Below are 22,096 nucleotides of genomic sequence, written 5' to 3'. Positions count from 1 at the left end.
TTGGAGGTATTTCATACCGATCCCATTTTAACTACCACGAGCAAAGTAAATATGTTAACACTTTTTTACTGCCAAAATATTATTTATATTAATGTTATTGTTTCAATGACATCTTTATACACTACAAACAATATAAAACTGCATTATAAAAACGCCTGAGCACTCTGCTGGCCAGTTAGTGCAGTGTGCAGTGGTGGTGTTGTAGTTACATTGGAATACATGTGCCCCACTATCTATAAAAGTGATTTCCAGCATCTGGCTGTGTGGACAGCAACTAAAATAGGAAAGCCTCACAAAATGTATCCTCTAAGCCAGGGGTGGGGAACCTCCGGCATGCGGGCCTTATCCGGCCCATGCCCTGAAAGGGCAGCTGCAGAGTGTAGAGCCATACCCCGCGCAGTGTATACAGTGTACAGTGTAAGAAAACTACATCTCCCATGATGCAGTGGGTAGGAGACGGCTCCGGGTGGTGATGCGAGGCACCTTTGAACAGAGATCTCAACGGAGGTCTGCTCTGCTTGCTGCGGGCAGGAGGAATGGCTGTGGCTGTGCTGCGGTGTGGAGCTGACCCAAGACCTGGATCAGTGGTGTGCAGGAGTCTGTATAGGACCTATCCTGCAGTGGTGGTGAGTGCCCTGCTGGCACTATACTGGGGCATTACGTGTAACTGGCACTATACTGGGGCATAACGTGTAACTGGCACTATACTGGTGTGTTATTTGTAACTGGCACTATACTGGGGCATTATGTGTAACTGGCACTATACTGGGGCATTATGTGTAACTGGCACTATACTGGGGCATTATGTATAAGTGGCACTATACTGAGGCACTATATGTAACTGGCACTGTACTGGGGCATTATGTGTAACTGGCACTATACTGGGCATTATGTGTAACTGGCACTATACTGGGGCATTATGTATAACTGACACTATTCTGGGGCATTATATGTAACTGGCACTATACTGAGGCATTATGTGTAACTGGCACTATACTGGGGCATTATGTGTAACTGGCACTATACTGGGACATTATGTGTAACTGGCTGTATACTGGGGCATTATGTATAACTGACACTATTCTGGGGCATTATATGTAACTGGCACTATACTGAGGCATTATGTGTAACTGGCACTATACTGGGGCATTATGTGTAACTGGCTCTATACTGAGGCATTATGTGTAACTGGCACTATACTGGGGCATTATGTGTAACTGTCTGTATACTGGGGCATTATGTTTAGCTGCCACTATACTGGGTCATTATGTGAAACTGGCATTAATGGGGGCAGTATTTGTGAGCAGCTATTACTGTGGCCATTATATGCAAGGGGCACTAATGTGGGCATTATGTATAAGGACATGCCTACTTTCCTAGGAGAGCATGCGCATTGGGGGGTGTGGGGGGGGGGGGGGCAATTCAAAAAGGGCCAGCGAACTATGTTGAAAAAATCCAAATGGCCCTTGGCAGAAAAAAAGGTTCTCCACCTCTGTTCTAGGCCAAGGGTAATGAGCATGCGGCCCGCCAGCTGCTGTGGGAATATACATCCCAGCATGCCCAGACAGTTTTAGCATGCCCTAATAGCAAAACGGTGGCAGGGCTTGCTGAGATGTGTAGTTCCACAGCAGCTGGCTTGCCACCTGTTGAATACATTTTTACCACATGTTGAAATCCCTGTTAAGTGCAGTCTGTGGGCTGTTTTCAGTGCTAGTTGATTAGCCCCAGGGATCAATAAGGCAGATAAATTAGCGTAGCAGCTAGATGAATTCCCCCCTAAATGTTGGGAGGTATGTTAAAAATGATGCTTGATACCATATATTGTTTACCTACTGTAGCATGTCACATGATTCCAGGGTGACTTGCTGCCCATCATGTGCAGACTGTCAAGGTCAGGCCTGGACAACCTGTGGCTCTCCAGCTGTTGTGAAAACTACAAGTCCCAGCATGCTCTGCCACAGTTTTGCTATTAGGGGATGCTAAAACTCTGTCAGGGAATGCTGGGAAGTGTAGTTTCACAACAGCTGGAGAGCGACAGATTGGCCAGGCCTGGTCTAGGTGGATACTAGACTAGGCCTGGAGGAGGGCGGCGCCGCCATAGCAAGATCCGCTACTGGTGGTGCCCCCCGATGCTGTGCTGTCACAGCTGCACAATGCACCGCACGGCATTGTGGGAGCGGCACATAGACACTATGGGTCACAACTGACCTCTAGTGTCTATGCTGTGCTATGGAAAAGACGTCTTGACGTGACGTCTCTCCCATAGATCAGAGGAGCGGCGCTGGTGGCCGGAGATGGAGGTAAGCAGCGGTCGGGAATCAGGAGCGGGGATGGTGAGTATTAATTAATTTTTTTTTATTTTTTTTGTAAGCGGCACAAATGGGGGCACAACTCGACAGGGAGCACAAATGGGGGCACAACTCTACAGGGGGCATACCTGACCACGACCCTTTATGAAGCTACGCCCCTATTTTCGCCCGAGGCACCACAAGGGCTAGAACCGGCCCTGTCTATATTGTACATTTTATACTTCCACTTATAAAGCGCTGAGTAAAATATGAATATAGAGAAATGTTTCCTAGATGGATATTATGTAACAACCCCCTGTGACAGTAGGTGGAATGATACGGTGCTCTGTGTCCGATCTGTTACTGATAGAGAGGGACAGAGTGATACAGCGCTGTGTGTTCTGTCTTATCCGAGTAAGAGGAAGCTCGGCTCCATGCCCGGGGGAGGGAAAAACAAAACATTGCCAGACTCTCTGACATCTATGGCAAAACAATCGGTGACAAACCATTAATGTCTGTTAACCATTAATAGTCAATGGCCATCCCTAGTACACAGTCACAAAGCATTTGGTATTTATCTATACGGTTACTCATTCTTTCCTGTGTTTATAAAGTGTTGTGTAATGCTGAACCTAGCACACAGCTCGGATCACAGTGCAGCTATAATAGCAGATGTGTTGTAATCAGCTGTAGCCCAACCTTCAGCCATCCAGTCACTAAAGGGCTAGTGATAAAGGGTGCACAGTGTAAAGGGGAAGTAGTTAGCTTCCCGACAGACGGGATCCCGGCGGACGATATACCGACGCTGGGTTCCCGAAGTAGGATGCCATGCCGGCGTCTAGATACTGACGATGCACTGGATGCCGGCGTTGCATTAGCGACAGCCAACATCCCGATCGTCCGAAAAGCGGGACTCGCTGGTGTCCTGCCAGGAGGTGGTGGTGGTGTGTGTGTGTGTGTGTGTGTGTGTGTGGGGAGGGGGGGGGTAGTTAGGATGAGGCAGGAGAAGGGGGGTTAGGGTGCAGGGCCGGGAAGGTTAGGGACCTGGGAGGGAGGGTTAAGCACATAGCAGCGGAGGTTATTGTTATGCACCACCGGGGAGGGTCAGGTTTAGGCAGCGGGGAAGGGAGGGTTAGGGTAAGACACCATGAGGGGGGTTAGGGCTAGGCAACACCGGGGAGGGTTAGGCACCACCAGGGAGGGTTAGGATAAGGCACCACCAGGGAGGGTTAGGGTAAGGCACCACCAGGGAGGGTTAGGGTAAGGCACCACCGGGGAGGGTTAGGGTACGGCAACACCAGGGAGTGTTAGGGTTAGGCACGACCGGGGAGCGTTAGGCACCCACAAGGGAGGGTTAGGGTAGGGGGCAGATGGGGGTCAGGGGGCTTTCTGGTGGCCTGTTGGGATTATGATGGACGGGATGCCACTGTCGGTATAGTTACAGCCGGCATCCCGTCCATCGGCAAATCATACTGAACCAGTGTAAAGACTACAACCTCAGGCTCAGACACACTGCGGCACGTCTCAGGCAATGATAAGGTCTGCAACAACTCCACACTTATGTCAGTGCCTCTGCAGAGATGTATAAAGGCACAACCCTGTAATATATACATTTCTATCCTGCAGGTTTATACATGTATTCTCTACATTAGTACATGAGTCTGGTAGAAGCTTGTGAACACTTTTCTCAGGAAGATGATGACTGATAATGATAGTTATTCTAATGATAATTGATAATATTGTTGGTTATAGAAGAAATGCATCATACTTAACTGTAACCATGGAGACAAATCCCTAAATATTACTAACAGTGATCTATGCATGGTATTATTAAATAAGAGCTGCTGTACAACGCACTACAACACATTTCATTTTTGGTTCTTTTGGCTAAATAAATAAATGAATGAATACATTAATAAATACATAAATAAAAGAGGTGTCACATTGTAAAATATAATAAAATGTCCTCTAGATGAAGCTGTGGGTATCCACATGATAGGTCGGCACCATATGGCCAACAGGCAATAGGCCGATAGGGTCAGAGGTCGACAAGGTCAATAGGTCAACATGTAAAAAGTAGACAGAGAAGCCATACACTAATTAGGGTGACGTGCTTTAACATACAAAATGACACCCAAAAACCAAAATAAAAACGTGTCAACTATTTCCATGTTGACCTTTTCACTGTGTCAACCTTTTCTACTGTTGACCTTTCACATGTTGACCTAATGACACTGTCGACCTAATGACAATGTCGACCTATTGCCTGTCAACCTATTGACTTTTGACCCAATCTAGGTCAACCCAATGAACCATACCCAAAGCCAAGATCCTACCACAGCTCACTCTGCAAACAGCAGACATTAAAAAAGAAAAATACAAAATAAAAAAAAGAATATTGCTAACAAAAATATATAAAAAATATTTGAACATGTTTTGCAAAGGAGGAATGCTTTTCTTTAATAACAATGGTCTATATCTTGTCCACAGATTCTGCTGTCGCCATCCTGAGCTTGTAAATATTCTTCCCCATGCTTTGTAAGCGTAAACTACCGACGGCCATATGCAGTTATAGCTATCTCTAGCCGGGGGCTTCTTAATTAGGGACCAATACACCTATCTTAAACGGATTAGGGATTTTCTCCCATTAAGAAATAGACAAGATGATAGAGAGAGAGAGAGAGAGAGAGAGAGAGAGAGAGAGAGAGAGAGAGAGAGAGAGAGGGGGGGGGGGAGGGGGATAGAGAGAAAAGAGAGAAAACATCAGGGAGAAAGAAGGGACAGAGATGAGAGAGACTGGTAAGTGTGGTGTGGGTAGAAACTTGAAGGCATCTGTTCTTGGAGCCGGTGACCCCTCCTAGCACAACCCCCTGCACGCCCCAATTGCCCCCATTCAAACAACGACTTCCCCCTCCATAGCTACACAAGTACCCCCCGTTAAAGGGGTTAGAGAGAGAGGAAGACAGGGGAGGGGGACAGAGATGAGTGGGTGACAGATAGAAGTGACAGAGAGAGCTTGGAGCGAGGATAGAGATGAAATAGACACATGGGGAACATGAGGCTGGGGGGGGGGGTCACAGAGGGAGGCATGAGGCTGGAGAGGCGGGGTTGGTCTGAGGCTAGAGAGACACATGAAGAGGCATGAGGCTGGGGGGGGGGTCACAGGGGGGAGGCATGAGGCTATAGAGCCACGGGGGGGGGGGGGGGGAGCATAAAGCTGAAGAGACACAGATAGGGCATGAGGGTCAAAAGCTACTAGGAGATTGAGGTTGCAGAGAACATAGGGGGGTATTTAGCAAAGCTTGTAGAGAGGTTCTGTTAAATTGAGAGAGATAAAGTACAAACCAATCAGCTCATATCTGTCATTTTTCAAACAGGCTGTGAAATGACAAGAGCTGATTGGTTGGTACTTTATCTCTCTCTCCTCTGTGATAAATATCCCCCATAGATAGACGGCAGCTGGAGAGACACAGATGGGATAATACGGAGACCAGAATAGCTAGCATCCCGGTGAATGAGGGGTCAAACATCCTAGTTATACAATACCAGGCTGAATATCACACTACAAATACTGTACTTTACATTTGTTACTGTTCTCTAACTGCAACAAAATCTGCTTGATCAAAAAGTTATTAAATTCATCCCAGAAACTGACCATTTGCTGATGCCAGGATCATCGCCTGGAGTCTCTCTGTTTCAAACTGGTTGTTTGGCCACACTCCAGCTTCTTCTGTGGGTTGCTGTGCTCTGAAAGAGAACCCAAGGTGTTTTCTTATAGACGGGCCAAGTGTACGTGTGACAGTTGTCTACTGGTCCTGACTGGGACTCTGAGCAGGAATGTTTACAATACATAAACCATTACGACACTTTGAGGGTAGACAGTCACCCATGGGAGAGATTTATCAAAGCTCTGAGTGAAATAAAGTGGAGAGAGATAAAGTACTAACCAATCAGCCCCTGTCTGTCATGTTACAGGCGGTGTTTGGAAGAAAAAAAAACAAGTGGGAGCTAATTGGTTGGTACTTTATCTCTCTCCATTCTATAATTCTCCAAGTTTTATAACGCTCCCATGTTTGACGTTATACTACAGACACAGTTAAATTGCTTTAAGTAACATTACAACCGTGTTGGTCTGCATTTTCCCTTCGGCATATTCACTGTCGACTTAGTGACTGTCGACGATATGACTACTTATTTTTCCAACATATGACAACCATCAACAACCAAACTTGTGATTTTACTGTCTAAAAAATATATTTTTGCGCGCAGCCGAACACTTCGTGATGTTAGTCAGCACATCATGTAGAACTGAGTTGGTCCCTTATAGTTCTGAGTAGCATATAACTTAAGGGTCAGAATGATATATTTTTCTCTTAATCACTTGCCAGAGGGACCGTGAGGCAACTTCGTGAGATACCGGCAGAGGGACGTGAGATAGCAGAAGCTGCTGGAAGAATCTTCCAGCAGCTGCCGCTATCCATGTTGACCTTTTCACTGTATTAACATTTTCGACTGTCTACTTCTCACATGTCGACGTAATGACCATGTCGACCTTTTGATCCGGCCTCACAGTCCCTCTGCTTCCTAGCCAGTTAAGTGATTAAAATTGGAGTACCTCACTAAAAGAACGACCAGTGGGCTTAGTTCATGATTCACAAATCTAATCAGGATTCCTTCATTGTTTTTTTAAATGAGACATTTGTAACTTTGGCCTGGATTTATCAAAACTTGGAGAGAGATAAAGTACCAACCAATCAGCTTCTGAAACTTTTTCAAACACAGCCTATGAAATGACAGAAGCTGAGTGGTTGGTACTTTATCTCTCTCCACTTTATCTCTCTCCAACCCTTGACACATCTCCCCCGGAGCATGCTAAATGGGCCACTTAAATTTCAATGTTTGCATGGAAGAGCACATCCTACATAATTCATTAACTAGTGCACTTTATGTTCTCCCCTTGTATATGCAGAGTGGATGCAGGCATCTCGCTCTATGGAGCACTGGTCATGTGAATATTAAACGTAAACCAGTTCAACAGCACCCAGTAACATCTCGTAGGTACCATCTGCCTCGATAATGTCACTGGTTCCTAGTTTGCTGAACCTGACAGAATGGGGTAAATTGACTAAGATGGGGGTTCTATTTAAGATGGGATGTTGCCCATAGCAACCAATCAGATTTCAGGTATAATCTTCTTGAATGTGCTAGATAAATGACAAGCAAAATCTGATTGGTTGCTATGGGCAACATCCCATCTTAATTAGATCTCCCATTTTAGTAAATATACCCCATTGCGTTCTCATGATCTGTGCATCAGTTCCCAGAATTACTGCTCATTTAAATGTAGGCTGGATATAGGTGAGACTGCTCAATGTTTTAAAGGGGCACTCACTTAAACCCACCTTGCCCCTTTAAAACATTAGGCAGTCTCGCTGATAACTCGCCAAGGCGGCATCTCGCAGGCTACTACATCTGCCCAACATGTTCGCCAGTAACTATACCGACGCCAGAATTGCCCCGGTGAAAAGAACGACAGCCGGCATGCCGACTGAAAGGGACCTTTCCCACTCGTGGATGTCCACGACATAGAAGCTTTGTTGCGCTCACCCTCCCCTGCGGTAATCTAAACATTGGGATCCCGTCGTCGGTATCCCAACTGCCACTCACCCATAGCCAACCCGTTTGGTCCTGTCATTTACATTGCTAAACATTACTACAGTTTAGGAGATATATATTCATAATGATACAGTGGCCAATACATGTAATTTACTCTATGTTGTTTTACAGTATATCCGATTAAGTGATATTTATTTTCTCAGAATGAAATTTTGAACAAGAACCACCGGCTACAAAGACATTCGCTTATGGATTATATAATACACTTCTGATAAAGCCGTATACAGTATGTGCTGCAATACAAAATTTAAGTGGTTTTAAAAATAAATAATTTATATAATTTGGGGCCTAGTCATTATGGTGGCCTGGGTGGACCCAGATAATTAAGTATCCGACTCGCTACAAGTAGCAGCAGTGTATAAAACCCCCTGGTGCAATTCAACATTGTTCCGGTGTGGAGACAGCTGATCCAGGTTGCGATAGTGATGGACATGGGGGTGGATCATTAAGGCTAACTATAATTAGTTCAATAGGTCGACCCCCTATGGTTGATATACAAGAGGTCGGTAGGGTAAGAATGTTGACAGGGTCAATAGGTTGATATGTAAACGGTAGACACCTGAAAAGATCGACAGGTACAAAAGGTCGACACAGTCAAAAGGTCGACGTGGAAATGGACAACACAGAAAAGGTTGACATAAGTTTACATTTGTTTTCTGGGTGCCATTTATCATTTTAAACCACACGTGACCCCAATTATTCCCAATTGTAGTCCACTTGAATAATAAATGATGAAAAAGTCATGAAAGAAACAAAACTTGTGTCGACCATATGTGCGTTGACCATTGTCATGTCAACCATTTGAACCCGTCGACTTTTTGTACCTGTCGACCTTAAGCACTGTCGACCTTTTATATGTCGAACTTTTGACCATGTTGAACTTTTTTTAATGAATTTATTTTTAATTGAGTTTTTACCATGTCGAACTTTTTTTTACCTGTCAACCTAATGTATGTCGACCACATGGAGGTTGACCTATTTTCTGCCAAACTATCATCCAGAACCCAATGAATAGTCTCAGAAATATCTTGAACATGTATTTGGCGTTGCTAGGTGGTGACCAGGAGGTGGCTAAGCATTCGGACACACGGGTGAGGGCTTGTAGCGGCATTTGCATAAGTCGCAGATGTGCCACCGGCGACTGGCCAATGAGTCAGGCACAGACGCCGCTCAGTGTGACACAGAATAAGCCCCTTTGGCATACAATGGCATGAAATAGTTACTGTACATTGCTTGCATACAAATAATATCATCTGGGAGCCAGTAAACAAAGCGGAAACATATTTGGTGTAACATAGGGGGTTATTTCGAGTTGATCGTACCTACGATCATTCACACTGACATGCGGGGGGACGCCCAGCACAGGGCTAGTCCGCCCCGCGTGTCAGTGCCGCCCCCTCCCCCCCTGCAGAAGCGGCGATGCCTTTGCACTTCAAGAGTAGCTCCCAGCCAGCGCAGCTTTAGCGTGCTGGCCGGGAGCTACTCATCGCTCCCCGGTCCGCAGCGGCTGCCTGTGACGTCACGCAGCCGCTGCGGCCCGCCCCCCGTTCGGTCCGGCCACGCCTGCGTTGGCCGGACCAAACCCACGAAACGGCGGCCAAACGCCACAGTTCCACCCCCCTCTCGCCCAGCGATAGCCTCTGCCTGTCAATCAGGCAGAGGCGATCGCATCCCTACTACGGCCTTCGGCCATCTGGCATGTGCCGGCACACTACGGCGCATGCGCAGTAGGGACCCGTTCGCTCTGCTGCGTTAAAACGCAGCGAGCGAATGGGTCAGAATGACCCCCATAGAGTAAAGATAGAAATAATTAGCTCCTTTAAAAAAATTGCAGGCGTAGCAACATGCCTCTGTAACCTGCCTATGGGATTTGGAAGTAACTTTCATATTAGGGTGTAATATTTGATTAAAAGCATCTCTGGACTGAAGCTCTGACTTTATATGACAACGCTGGTTCATATTTAGTGATGATCAGTCTGTTGCAAGGCTAGAAATGATGACATAGGACATATATACGTAAGTATAGAGAACACTAATACTGAGTATGACTCACCCACTGGGTCCGGGTCTTTGAGCCTGAGCCTGGGAGAAACGCCAGTCTGTGTTAGGTTGTGCCTGCTGGAAATAAAACAGAAAAGTGTCTTTAATTGGTGTTCTGTTTATATGCCGTACTGAGACAACATTACATCATACTTACCTACTTGTCATACCTTCCAGGGAGACGGTATGAAAAGATACTGTACGTATGTCTAGGGGTGGGCAATAAGAAACCCTCCAGCTGCTGCTGAACTAAAATCCCAGCATGCCCTTATAGCAAAACTGTGGCAGGGCATGCTAGGATGTGTAGTCCCACAGCAGCGGCTTATTGCACACTTATTGGTCTTTATAAGAACACAATGTTTTTAAGATGCTTACAGTATTAATTAGACATTTTAATTTTCTGTTGCTGTAATTAAACTAGAATTGTTTATTATAAAGCAGAATATACCCGTGCCAGATGGTACAGACCGGTTTAGCAAAGTTTAAGTCTTGGCTAAACAGATCTGTACCATCTTCCAAGAGTATATTTTGCTTTATAGTATACATTTATATATCATTTACATGTATGACACAATGTAGCCCTAAGTATAGGTCACAAGGTCACAGATGAATTCCATGAGCAAATAAACATTATACGAGTCAACTCCAAGTTGACTTCAAACATCCATAAAAATTCATGGTGAGGAATAAATGGTTATAATATACAGTACAAGGTTTTTGTGTTTCTTTTATAAACACATAACATGTATACTGTACACAAATACTTATGTAGATTTTATTGCTTCTGGCAGCACACGAGATGTTTGCATTCTGTCCAAATATTGACATAAAGTTAGTATAAACAGAAATAAAGTTTATAGGTATAAGCAGGTTCCATGTACACTTGTTATATACAACAGAGAGGCTGGAAATAAATTCTGAATTATTCATGTGCAAATAAACATTTAGCTGTATGAGGCATCAACTGCTTCAGTGATTGTCTTATACTGCTATAGATTGTTGAAGACAGGGATTGTTATATTACTGTCCTGTCAAACATTAAGGGCGGTATTCAAATGATATATCGCGCCCAATCTCCTTTCTAAAGTGATCCCTGTTATCGCGCATATTTCGCCCATTGTAATCAGGTTTAGCTGCATAAAGGATTGGGCGCCCTCGCAACCCTGGTGGTAGCAAGCTGAAATTATCATACCACGCTCGTCAGCAGAAACAGAATGGGTGTGGAAGAGGGTGAAAAGAATTGAATACCGCCCTAATATGTTGTTTGTGTTGATACATCTCCCCCATAATGTGAAGATGCTAATATACACCCATTGGTGCAATACAGAAACACAGGCCACATGTATCATACTAACTACAGAATAATGATCTTTATTGGAAAGTGATCCCTCCAACATGAAAGACTTACACATAAATGTTTTAATGCCATTCATAGGGGGGTGAGTGGGGGAAATTCAATTGTTAGGAAAAAAAAGACACCTAACTGACTTTTCAGTCTATTAGATAGGAAAAAACAGACACCCAAGTGACTTTTTTAACAACTGAATATCTCCCATGATGAGGGTGCCAATTGGAATGGAGGGGGGGGGTCAAAGTTACCCGACAGTGGCAATTACGGTGTGGGCAGTTGGGAGTAGTAGCGGCTCCAGAGGAGGGGCTTCAGCACTTTCTAAAATTCAAATAGGGGAACCGCACCAACTGCCACTCCAAACACAGCCCAACATCACCGACTGGGACTCACTGGCAGTTGGTGTGTCTCCCCTATTTGAATTTTGGACAGCACTAGAGCGCCACCTCTGATCTACCACTGGTTGGGAGTATACCTTGTGAATGTTACATAGATTAATCAATTGCCGGAAAAGGAATGAACCAGAGATGATGTAACATGAATGCTTTAAGATGCAGATTATTTTCCAGCATTCTGGCATCTACGGTATAAATGCCAGAATGCCACCATCTGCCAATATTATTTGCACAATCTATTATATACAATGACAGCACAACCCAGGCTACCGCAACAGTAGATGACACTATTGGTGACAATACATACAGTGAACAGAGATGGGGAACCTTGGAAACACAATACCAACATTTGCACCATATCTTGTTTCAGATAAAAAAACCCAAAAGAACAGATTTTTGTGTTTTACGCACGTTCCTTCAGATTACTAAGAACTCCTACACAATGGTGGTCATTCCGAGTTGTTCGCTCGCTCCCGATTTTCGCAGTGCAGCGATCAAGTGAAAAAACGGCAAAAATGCGCATGCGCATGGTACGCAGCGCGCATGCGCTAAGTACTTTCACACAAAACTTTGTAGATTTACACAAGCTCGAGTGACGTTATTTCATTGCTCGAGTGATCGTAGTATGATTGACAGGAAGTGGGTGTTTCTGAGCGGAAACTGGCCGTTTTCAGGGAGTGTGCTAAAAAACGCAGGTGTGCCAGGTAAAAACGCAGGAGTGGCTGGAGGAGCGGGGGAGTGGCTAGCCGAACGCAGGGCGTGTTTGTGACTTCAAACCAGGAACTGAACAGACTGAGGTGATCGCAGTCTAGGAGTAGGTCTGGAGCTACTCAGAAACTGCAAGGAATGATTTAGTAGCAGTTCTGCTAACCTTTCGTTCGCTATTCTGCTAAGCTAAGATACACTCCCAGCGGGCGACGGCCTAGCGTGTGCATTGCTGCTAAAAGCAGCTAGCGAGCGAACAACTCGGAATGAGGGCCAATACCAGCTATCACCTTACACCAGGGAAACCAACAAGGCTTGCAATCATAGAAATCACTGATAGAAACTGTAAACAAGACCTCTACACATGCTGACGAAAGACATACACTGTAACCTGCATTCTGGCTTCATCCAAACGTCCAATGATCTCTATGGTAAAGAATACATATTTCATTAACCATCAGTATATGCACTGCATAAAGTTGGTCAATGTTCTTCTCTCTAGAGGGGATCCGGTCTAAAGATCGACAGTGTCTAGGTCGACAATGTTTAGGTCGACCACTATAGGTCGACAGTCACTAGGTCGACATGGATGGAAGGTCGACAGGGTTTCTAGGTCGACATGTGCTAGGTCGACAGGTCTAAAGATCGATATGAGTTTTTCACATTTTTTTTGGGGGGGGGATTTTTTCATACTTAACGATCCATGTGGACTACGATTGGAACGGTAAAGTGTGCCGAGCGAAGCGGTAGCGGAGCGAAGGCACCATGCCCGAAGCATGGCGAGCGAAGCGAGCCATGCGAGGGGACGCGGTGCACTAATTTGGGGTCCCGGTCACTTTACGAAGAAAACGACACACAAAAAAAAAAAATCCTCATGTTGACCTTTAGACCTGTCGACCTAGCACATGTCGACATAGAAACCCTGTCGACCTTCCATCCATGTCGACCTAGTGACTGTCGACCTATAGTGGTCGACCTAAACATTGTCGACCTATACACTGTCGATAGAACGAACCACACCCCTCTAGAGCTATAAGGCACTTCAATGTTTCCTGAGCCCCAAGTAGTCCAAGCAACACAAGTTACATTCAGAATTTGTCTTGTTTTATAAATGGTTTCACTTAAAAGTAATCAGAAATAATATGGTGTTGACAGATGACAGCATAAACAAATGAGATGCCACAACCATGAAATTAGGCTTTGTCATACACATAATTATCAGTGATCCAGCAATTATTAACCTCTGCAGGCCAGTAACAGAACCCCTGCACTGCCTTGCTGAGCTCTCTATTATCCACAGCTGATGATGGAGAATATATTACTGAGAACCCAGCCGCGCACATAAGAGGTTTACAAGATTAATGTTGTTCTATTAGTGTTACCTAATGCCTCCTACATTTATCTGTGATCTAACCTGCTCACAGATGCTGCTAGGGGGAAAAAACACTGTTTATCAGACTGTGACTGTTATTCTCACATCATTCCGAGAGAAAAGAAGATTCTGGTGTGATACATGTGCTAACATTGCATAATACTGTTTTACAGTTTATTTAATATACTAAAAGAGATTTAACTCTAGATACAAAGAACAAAAACAGCTATATTATTATATTATTGTTATCATTATGTAATATTTGTATACCTTTAATAATAATAATAATAATAATTATTATTATTATTATTATTATTATTATTATTACTGCTACTATTGCTATTATAACAAGCGACAGTGATGCCTTCCCTTATTTTGGGTCAGCAATGCCATTACTACAATAAAAAGTGACATATTACAGTGAATAACTTCTTTTTATATTGTTATCTGGTATAGGGTTGTAGAATTTAAAGACACGGTACTGTACTATCTAATCTCATAGTTCTGTCTAAAAGAGCACATGTGCTTATACAGTATACTGTATTCATGGATTCACCTACTGGGTATATTAAATCATAAAACATTATGTGGCTTATTTACTTATGGGCCTTAGGTGGCACTCCTTCTGTGGGGAGTGACACCTCTGTAAAACCACGTTTTAAAATGTGCGGACAGCTTTAGGACAGGTCATGTACTAGCTCAACTATAACTCACAATGTAACAATGAAAGGTCCCATTACTAGTATGCTGTATACAAAACAAATGAATATTTTTTCTGCATGCATACAAAATACCCCAAAAAAATGAAAATGCATTTGTACCCCACGCAGTGTAACGTGGTATGTTCAGGTGCAAATATTCACTGCTTGATAAAGGATCAATTAGATATGAAACGTTGCTTCTTTTTGCTTTTATATACCTAAACAATGTATGCACTATGATGTATATTGGAGTACCGTTCGTTTTCCTCCCCCCCCCCCCTCTCTCTCTCTCTCTCTCTCTATATATATATATATATATATATATATGTATATATATAGTATATAGCTGTACAAAGAAAAAGCCATACAGTAGGTTTCAACATACTATAAACTATACCATATAAACTTAGTGACCACTACTACCAGGGGCTGGATGGGCAGAGGGGAAGGGTGCCATCTGCCCCCCTGGCCAGTGCAATTTAAGTGTTCCATTGTCATTTTTGTATTGCATTCCCTGTGAAAAGCTGGCCCACTTGCTAGAGTCGGCTCCCCAGGCTGAAAGTTGCCAGCCAGCCCCCGATCACTACACACAATTTTATTAGCCAATATAAAATGTATATGTCTATATACAAATAATTACAAGCAGAAGTGGGAGCTTTCTCACCTGAATGGGTTCTCTTGAGTTATCAATGCCTAAAGATTCTGTGATGGTGACCATTTCTTGCACTGTCATGGGCGTTAAAGGCTTCAGAATTGGGAGACCGATGTTATCTGCTGCTTGGGAAAAATACGTCCTGTAGCAATCACTTTCTGAATAGGAAGGATCCATCCTAACATCCATATACTTCAGTGTGCCATCTGTATTAATATGAAGTGTTGGTTGACGTGTCTCGGGGCAGTGGTCGGAGTTTGGCCGATTTAAAAACCAGCAAGGATAGTGGCACACGTTTGCTTCTTTTCTAAAACACTTTACCAGCAACAGGACGCAAGTAACAAGAGATGCCACGGTAATAATGACCAACGAAATGACCAGGTACATTGTTATGTCGACCCCATGTGTGGAAGAAAAATGGTAGAACGTTGGGGGCACATTGGTTGCGTGTTTTTCCAACGCAACACGTATCGTCGTCGTTACTGATAAAGATGGATGACCGTTGTCGCTAATCACCAAAACAAGTTTCTGCAGTGATTGGTCAGTTGCCAGGAAGTTCCTAACAGTTCTTATTTCTCCCGAATGAGTCGATATATTAAAAGGAAAATGATCGGTAAGTTCCATAAGGTTATATGACAGCAAAGCATTTTGCCCTGCATCTGAGTCCACCGCAGACACTTTAGTTACCAGACATCCCACTGGCACAGACCTGGATATGTTCACATGAGAGCTGAGCTCTCCAGGGTACTTTGGATACAATACATTTGGCGGGTTATCATTTATATCCAAGATGAAAACAAAGACGGAGACATTGGAGAACAGCTTCGGATCTCCAGAATCCTCCACTTGAGCAATGATTTCTAAAACCTGGACTTGCTCATAGTCAAACGAACATATGGCATAAATATCACCACTCTTTGGGTTTATGGAGACAAATGAGGAAACGTTGAAATGTTGGCTATCGGCTAAGGAAAAGGTGAATTTGGCATTGCTCCCATCATCTGGATCAAAAGCTGATAGTGTATAAAGCAAGTGTCCAGGTCTTTTATTTTCTTGGATGAAGGTGCTCATATCTTGATTTAAGAACAATGGTGGATTATCATTAACATCGGAAATGTTAACCACAAATGTTGTCTGCGTGGACAGGAATGGGGAACCCATATCCTTGGCGGTCAAAGTGATTTCATATCGTGGGATCTCTTCTCTATCCAGAGGACTGTTTATTATTAGAGCATAGTGATCCTTAAATGACTTGACTTCAAAGGGTACCTGAGGTGACACGGCCAGCTCTACTTGTCCGTTTTTCCCTGAGTCCTTGTCTATGACAGAAAGAAGTCCAATAGTCGTTCCAACCGTTGTATCCTCTGGAATCTGACCCAACAAGGAGGTCAGCAGAATTTCTGGCAAGTGGTCGTTGACATCCTCAATCCCTATCTGGACAGTGCAGCTGCCTTCCATTTGTGGCGTTCCTTTATCTTTTGCTCTGACTGTGAACTCGTAATAGTTACAACTTTCAAAATCTAACGTTTGGTTTGTGCTAATGATGCCTGTATCTGGATTAAGAGAGAACAACTGTCTGACCGTTACCGGTGTCCGACTATCAAAAAAATATTCTACTTCAGCATTTGGACCCTCATCCAGGTCAGTTGCATTAAGTTGGACCACTGCAGTGTTTGGGGGGATATTTTCCAGTATGTTAATCTTATAAAAACTCTGGTCAAATACAGGAGCATTGTCATTGAAATCCAGAATAATAACCATTATCTGTGATGTCCCAGATCTCGGTGGACTGCCACCATCAAAAGCGGTGACAATAAGATGATGTTCTGCTGTTTCTTCTCTGTCTAATGTCTTCTCTATTACCAGTTCTGGGATTGGCGTGCCATCCGCCTGGCTTCTTAAGGACAGCGAAAAATACTGATGTCTACTCAAACTATAGTCCCTCACCCCATTAATGCCTGAGTCTGGATCCAATGCTTCTTCTAGAGGAAACCTAGCACCTGGATATGCCAGTAACTCAGTTATTTGTAATACCTGCTCTGTGGTTATAAACGTGGGAGAGTTGTCATTTATATCTAAAACCTCAACTTGCAAACGATGCAACTCTAATGGATTTTCTAGAACAACCTCTGCTATTAATAAACATTGTAAGTGAGATCCACACACACTTTCCCTGTCTATTGTCCTATTTACAGTTAATGCACCACTTTGCTGATCCACTGCAAAATACTGACCACTTCCCGAGGGTCTTAATTGTATCCTGCGTTTAGACATAACTGCTATCTGTACGCCCAAGTCTTCTGTTACATTACCAACTAACGTCCCTAGTTCCGCTTCCTCCACCACTGAATACTGAAGGTTCCCAGAGGCCCTATTCTGGTTACAGTAAAGAAATAAAATGACTACTTGCCATTTCCAAGTCACTGCGGGTATTTGGATGCCCATAACTTAAAAATGTTTTCTCTTCAATGTACAGTATGTTCTGCTAAATTAAGTCTCTGTGGCAAGTACATATATCCAAAGTGTGTATGAAATATGTACAGGGTTTACATTGTAATGTCAGCTGTGCATTCTGAGAATGTGGGCAAGCAGAATCCTTAAGCTGCGATATGGGGAGGAGGTGAATGAATGACAGCGGCAAAAATAGAATTTTACAAGTTACACTTCATATCTTGTGGATGGCATTCTGCACAGCAGCACAGTTCTTTAGTTAAATAACAAAATGCATGTGTATGACGGAAGGAAAAGAACTGACAACTAAGGACATAAAAACTAATCTGCATCAACTTAATTATGTATCTCAAATGCTTAAATCAATTTGATACACATGTACAAATGTATCCTATCTTGTTTATCATCACCGGTTTCTTGTCTGCACCCTTGATACATACGGGTGGCAAAAATGAGATATACCAGCATTGTTTTAAAAAGCAATGGATTAATATGTTATATGTATATATTTTTCTAAGTATGCCTGTGTACAGTACCGTATATACTATTCAGACAAGGCGACAGAAGTGTATGCTAACATCCAGTATTATTAAACCATGCCTGCATGCACCCTCAATAAAATACTAAAAATATATATTTTTTTACTTTTAAAAATGTCACCACCATCTCCCAATATATTTCCAAAAACATCATAATCAACTATACTGTAGTTCTAACATCTTAATCAACGATCATTTCAGCTATTGACTGGGGATATATTCTGCCCTCTGCTGGACAAGTACTTTATAGCAGGTTGCAAGTTCTAGATCAGAGGTAGGTAGCTTGTGGGTAGCATTACAACTATTGTGGGACTTAAGGTCACAATATTCACTGCCAGCTGCTGCGCTAGACTTTGAAAAATATATATATATATATATCTGCCTTAACAGCAAACCATCACATATAAAAGGAATACAAAAATAAAGTAACCAGCGACTGTATCAAAAGCTATAGGAAATAGCCATCAATATCTATAGATAAACATACAGAGCACTTGAAACAGTGTGAAGCACCTTTGCAAGTAAAATTACAAAGTGCTGAAGATAACGATGCAAAATTAAATATTGCATACAAAGTCCCAATTCAGTTTTATTTCACCCGTGCTGTACTCGCCCAGCCAATCGGCCTCGTAAGGGTTTCATCGCTCTCATTGACAAGCTGCTTTAATTGTGGGAAATTCAAAGATTTCATCATGTTTAACGTGTCCCTGTTACTTTCTGAAGAGTTACCCGTCTTAGGCAACTGGTTTTCCTGCTCCCTTGCCATCATGGACACCTCCACGTACCTAAGGGTGCTGTCCGGGTTCAATTGTAACGTTTTGTGTGAATGCCCAACATACTGATTAGAACTGGCCATTTCGTTCTTACGTCTCAGACATTTTGCCAGCAAAATAATGAAAGTAATAACTGACAGTAGACTCATGGCAGCAAGAGTGATAATAAGATACATAGTTATGTTTGGCGTTTGTACGGTCTTGGAATCGGAGTCTGTAGAATAATGACTTTCTGTAGAGGACCCAGCCTCCAGAGAAATCAGCAAGGTAGCTGTAGAGGACAAGGATGGCTTCCCGTTATCTTGAACTACGACACAAAGGTTATGCAAGGGTAAATCTGTCTCTTGGAATCTTCGGACAATCCGGACTTCCCCTGTGTGAGAGGCAATTTTAAAAAGTGAAGGGTCTGTTGATTTTGCAATGCTATACGTGAGCCAGGCATTGTATCCAGAATCTGCGTCCACCGCTACGACTTTGGTCACCAAAGAACCTGTTGGTAAGGACCTGGGGACAGTCTGTTGTGTTGGAGCATGTCTTGAGTTTCCTGGGTATAAAATCACAGGGTAATTGTCATTTTCATCCAGAATGTGCAGATAGATTGTAATGTTGGAGGACAGTTTTGGCGTCCCAGAATCCTCTGCTCTGATTGTGAACTGCAGAACCTGAGCGTGCTCATAATCAAAGGACTGTTGAGCATAAATGTTACCGCTTTTAGTATCCATGTAAATAAAGGACAATGCTGGGGAGCCATTAATGAGGCTGTTATATATGGAGTAAGTTATACGAGCGTTTTCTCCAATATCTCTGTCGGAAGCAGAGACGGTACAAAGCAGGGTGCCAGGTTTGTTGTTTTCTTGTATATCGACATTGATAATTGATCTTTCAAAACTTGGCAGGTTGTCATTGATATCGGTGACCGTTATATTTACTACTGTCTGCGTTTTAAGTCGTGGGACTCCCAAATCTGTCCCGGTTAGTTGAACTGTGTACTGACTAGCAGATTCCCTGTCCAGCAATCCATTTGTCACTAAGGAATAGTGATTTTGGTTTGATGTGATCGTAAATGGGAGATCTGGAGAAATTTCCAATTGCACCTCTCCATTTTCACCAGTATCTAGATCGCTCACCCTTAATAATCCCACAGTGGTTCCAATGGGGGTATCCTCAGGAATAGACGTTACCAACGAAGAGATGATAATTTCAGGAGCATTGTCATTGACATCTTCGATATCCACCTGGATAACGCAATGGCCTTCCATTTCTGGAGCCCCATGGTCCAAGGCTTTGACGGAGATTTCATACGAACGTTGTTTTTCGAAATCCAGCTGTCCTTTAACGCGGATGTCTCCTGTCTGGTGATCCAAGCTGAAGACATTGGCCGCCTCCTCTGAAGATATATCTGCAAAGTAATAGCTAATCTCACCATTTGGACCTTCGTCTTTATCCGTTGCGATCAGTCTCATGACCAGAGTATTTAACGGTGCATTTTCTTTGACGGTAACTTTGAAGAATGCATTATCAAACACTGGAGCGTTGTCATTCAGATCTATAACAATAATAGAAATTATAGCAGTTCCGGATCTAGAGGGCTCCCCACTATCAAACGCAGTCAGAACCAATTTGAGTTGAGCTTGTTCTTCCCTATCTAGAGCTTTTTCCAGAACAAGTACAGGGGAAGGTCTGTCGTTTTTGCGGTTATGTACGACTAAAGAAAAATACTGGTTCTGCTGTAACTTGTAGGAGCTGACCGAGTTGATTCCCACATCTGGATCCTGAGCTCTCTCTAGAGGAAATCGAGTACCCACTGCGGCCAGCTCTGTGATTCTGATGACGCGTTCTGCGCTGGGAAATACAGGGGAGTGATCATTTATATCCAGAATCTCTACCTCCAGGCGAAACAGTTCCAAGGGTTTTTCAAAAACAATTTCTACTGGCAGAACGCAGTTTAGGTTTGTGCCACACAAGCTTTCTCTGTCTATCTTACGTTTCACCAGGAGCGATCCACTCTCGAGATTCAGTGCAAAATATTGCTGGCTTTGTTCAGATCCCAGCTGCAGTCCTCGCTCAGAAATCCCTTCCGTGTTTAATCCCATGTCCCTAGCAACATTGCCTACTAAAGTTCCAGGCTCGGATTCTTCGTATACAGAATATCTTAGCTGTGCAGAAGCTACATTCAAGCTAACAAAGAATAAACCCATTACTTGCCAGTGCCAGGAATTGCAGACTCCTCTCTGTTCCATTGCCAAGTGTCTCCAAATGATGAGTGATACTGTGACAAAAAGGTCAAACTATAATGAGAACAACGCAAGAGAGAGTAAAGCAGCTCTGTCTACTCTAATGTGCTTTGCCGGTCTGGTTTCCACAACTGCTGTCACGTAAGTGTGCTGGTAGCAGGCATTGTATTACTGAAGACATGGTTTTCATGAGAAATCATACTGACATCTAGTGGTGAAATTCTAAATAGCAGAAGACTCGCAACTACAGTATCTTAGGTTCCCGAGATCCTTATTTTCATCATCATCATCATCATCATCATCATCATCATCTATTTATGTAGTGCCGCCAATTATGCAGTACTATAGAGAGAATATTTGCCATTTACATCAGTCCCTGCCCCGTTGGAGCTTGCAATCACACTAGGGTCTATTAATCAATTAACCAACCAAGCAGTGTGTTTTTAGTGTATCCCCGGGGGGCATGTACACAAAGAATATTGTTGCTAATTGTTCAATTACCAGATTACAAGAACTGGCAAGGTGAAGGTACTTCAACTATGAGGTAAATGTAATAGCCCGGACGGTTTTGCCTTTTAAATTATTACCGCTTTAAATCTAGCGGTTAAATCGTGAAAAACTTGCAAATGCCTGCAGCATGCCGACTATTACATTTACCACTATATCCAAAAGGGGTGTGGTATGGAAGGTAGACAGTAATTAGGTCGACATGGTCTCTAGGTCGACAGGGTCTTTAGGTCGACATGGTCTAGGTCAACAGGTCAAAAGGTGGACATGAGTTTTTTATGTTTCTTTGGTGTCGTTTTCTTCGTAGAGTGACTGGGAACCCCAATTAGTGCACCGCGTCCCCTCGCATGGCTCGCTTCGCTCGCCATGCTTCGGGCAAGGTGCATCGCTGCGCTCGGCACAGATACCATTCCAA

The 22,096-nt window shown here is 43.4% G+C and overlaps 2 protein-coding genes across 44 annotated transcripts in view; both read right to left on the bottom strand.

Moving 5' to 3' along the window:
• Positions 1–22,096, bottom strand: part of LOC134933540 (protocadherin gamma-B1-like) — a 543,090-nt gene that overhangs the window by 10,334 nt on the left and 510,660 nt on the right. For 42 of the 43 annotated variants that reach the window (XM_063928845.1, XM_063928846.1, XM_063928836.1 and 39 more), the window contains exons 2-3: positions 10,018–10,082; positions 5,944–6,035 (exon numbers count right to left, since the gene is read on the bottom strand). In XM_063928845.1, the coding sequence (XP_063784915.1) occupies positions 5,944–6,035; positions 10,018–10,082 (157 nt within the window). Of the gene's footprint in view, positions 1–5,943; positions 6,036–10,017; positions 10,083–15,189; positions 17,928–22,096 lie in introns of those variants that run through there. The other variant, XM_063928817.1, reaches the window with a different exon arrangement.
• Positions 18,075–21,298, bottom strand: LOC134933546 (protocadherin gamma-C5-like). The gene has a single exon (XM_063928852.1). The coding sequence runs from the start codon at positions 21,178–21,180 to the stop codon at positions 18,757–18,759; it is 2,424 nt and encodes an 807-aa protein (XP_063784922.1). The 5' UTR covers positions 21,181–21,298; the 3' UTR covers positions 18,075–18,756.

This window comes from Pseudophryne corroboree, chromosome 6 (genome assembly GCF_028390025.1).
Source record: "Pseudophryne corroboree isolate aPseCor3 chromosome 6, aPseCor3.hap2, whole genome shotgun sequence".
NCBI classification, from domain to species: domain Eukaryota; kingdom Metazoa; phylum Chordata; class Amphibia; order Anura; family Myobatrachidae; genus Pseudophryne; species Pseudophryne corroboree.
Note: the sequence above shows the minus strand (reverse complement) of the source record. Positions and strands in the feature narration are given on the sequence as shown.

Bases quoted from the DNA above. Each gene is read 5' to 3' on its own strand.
- LOC134933546 (XM_063928852.1), bottom strand. From the start codon at position 21,180: ATGGAACAGAGAGGAGTCTGCAATTCCTGGCACTGGCAAGTAATGGGT.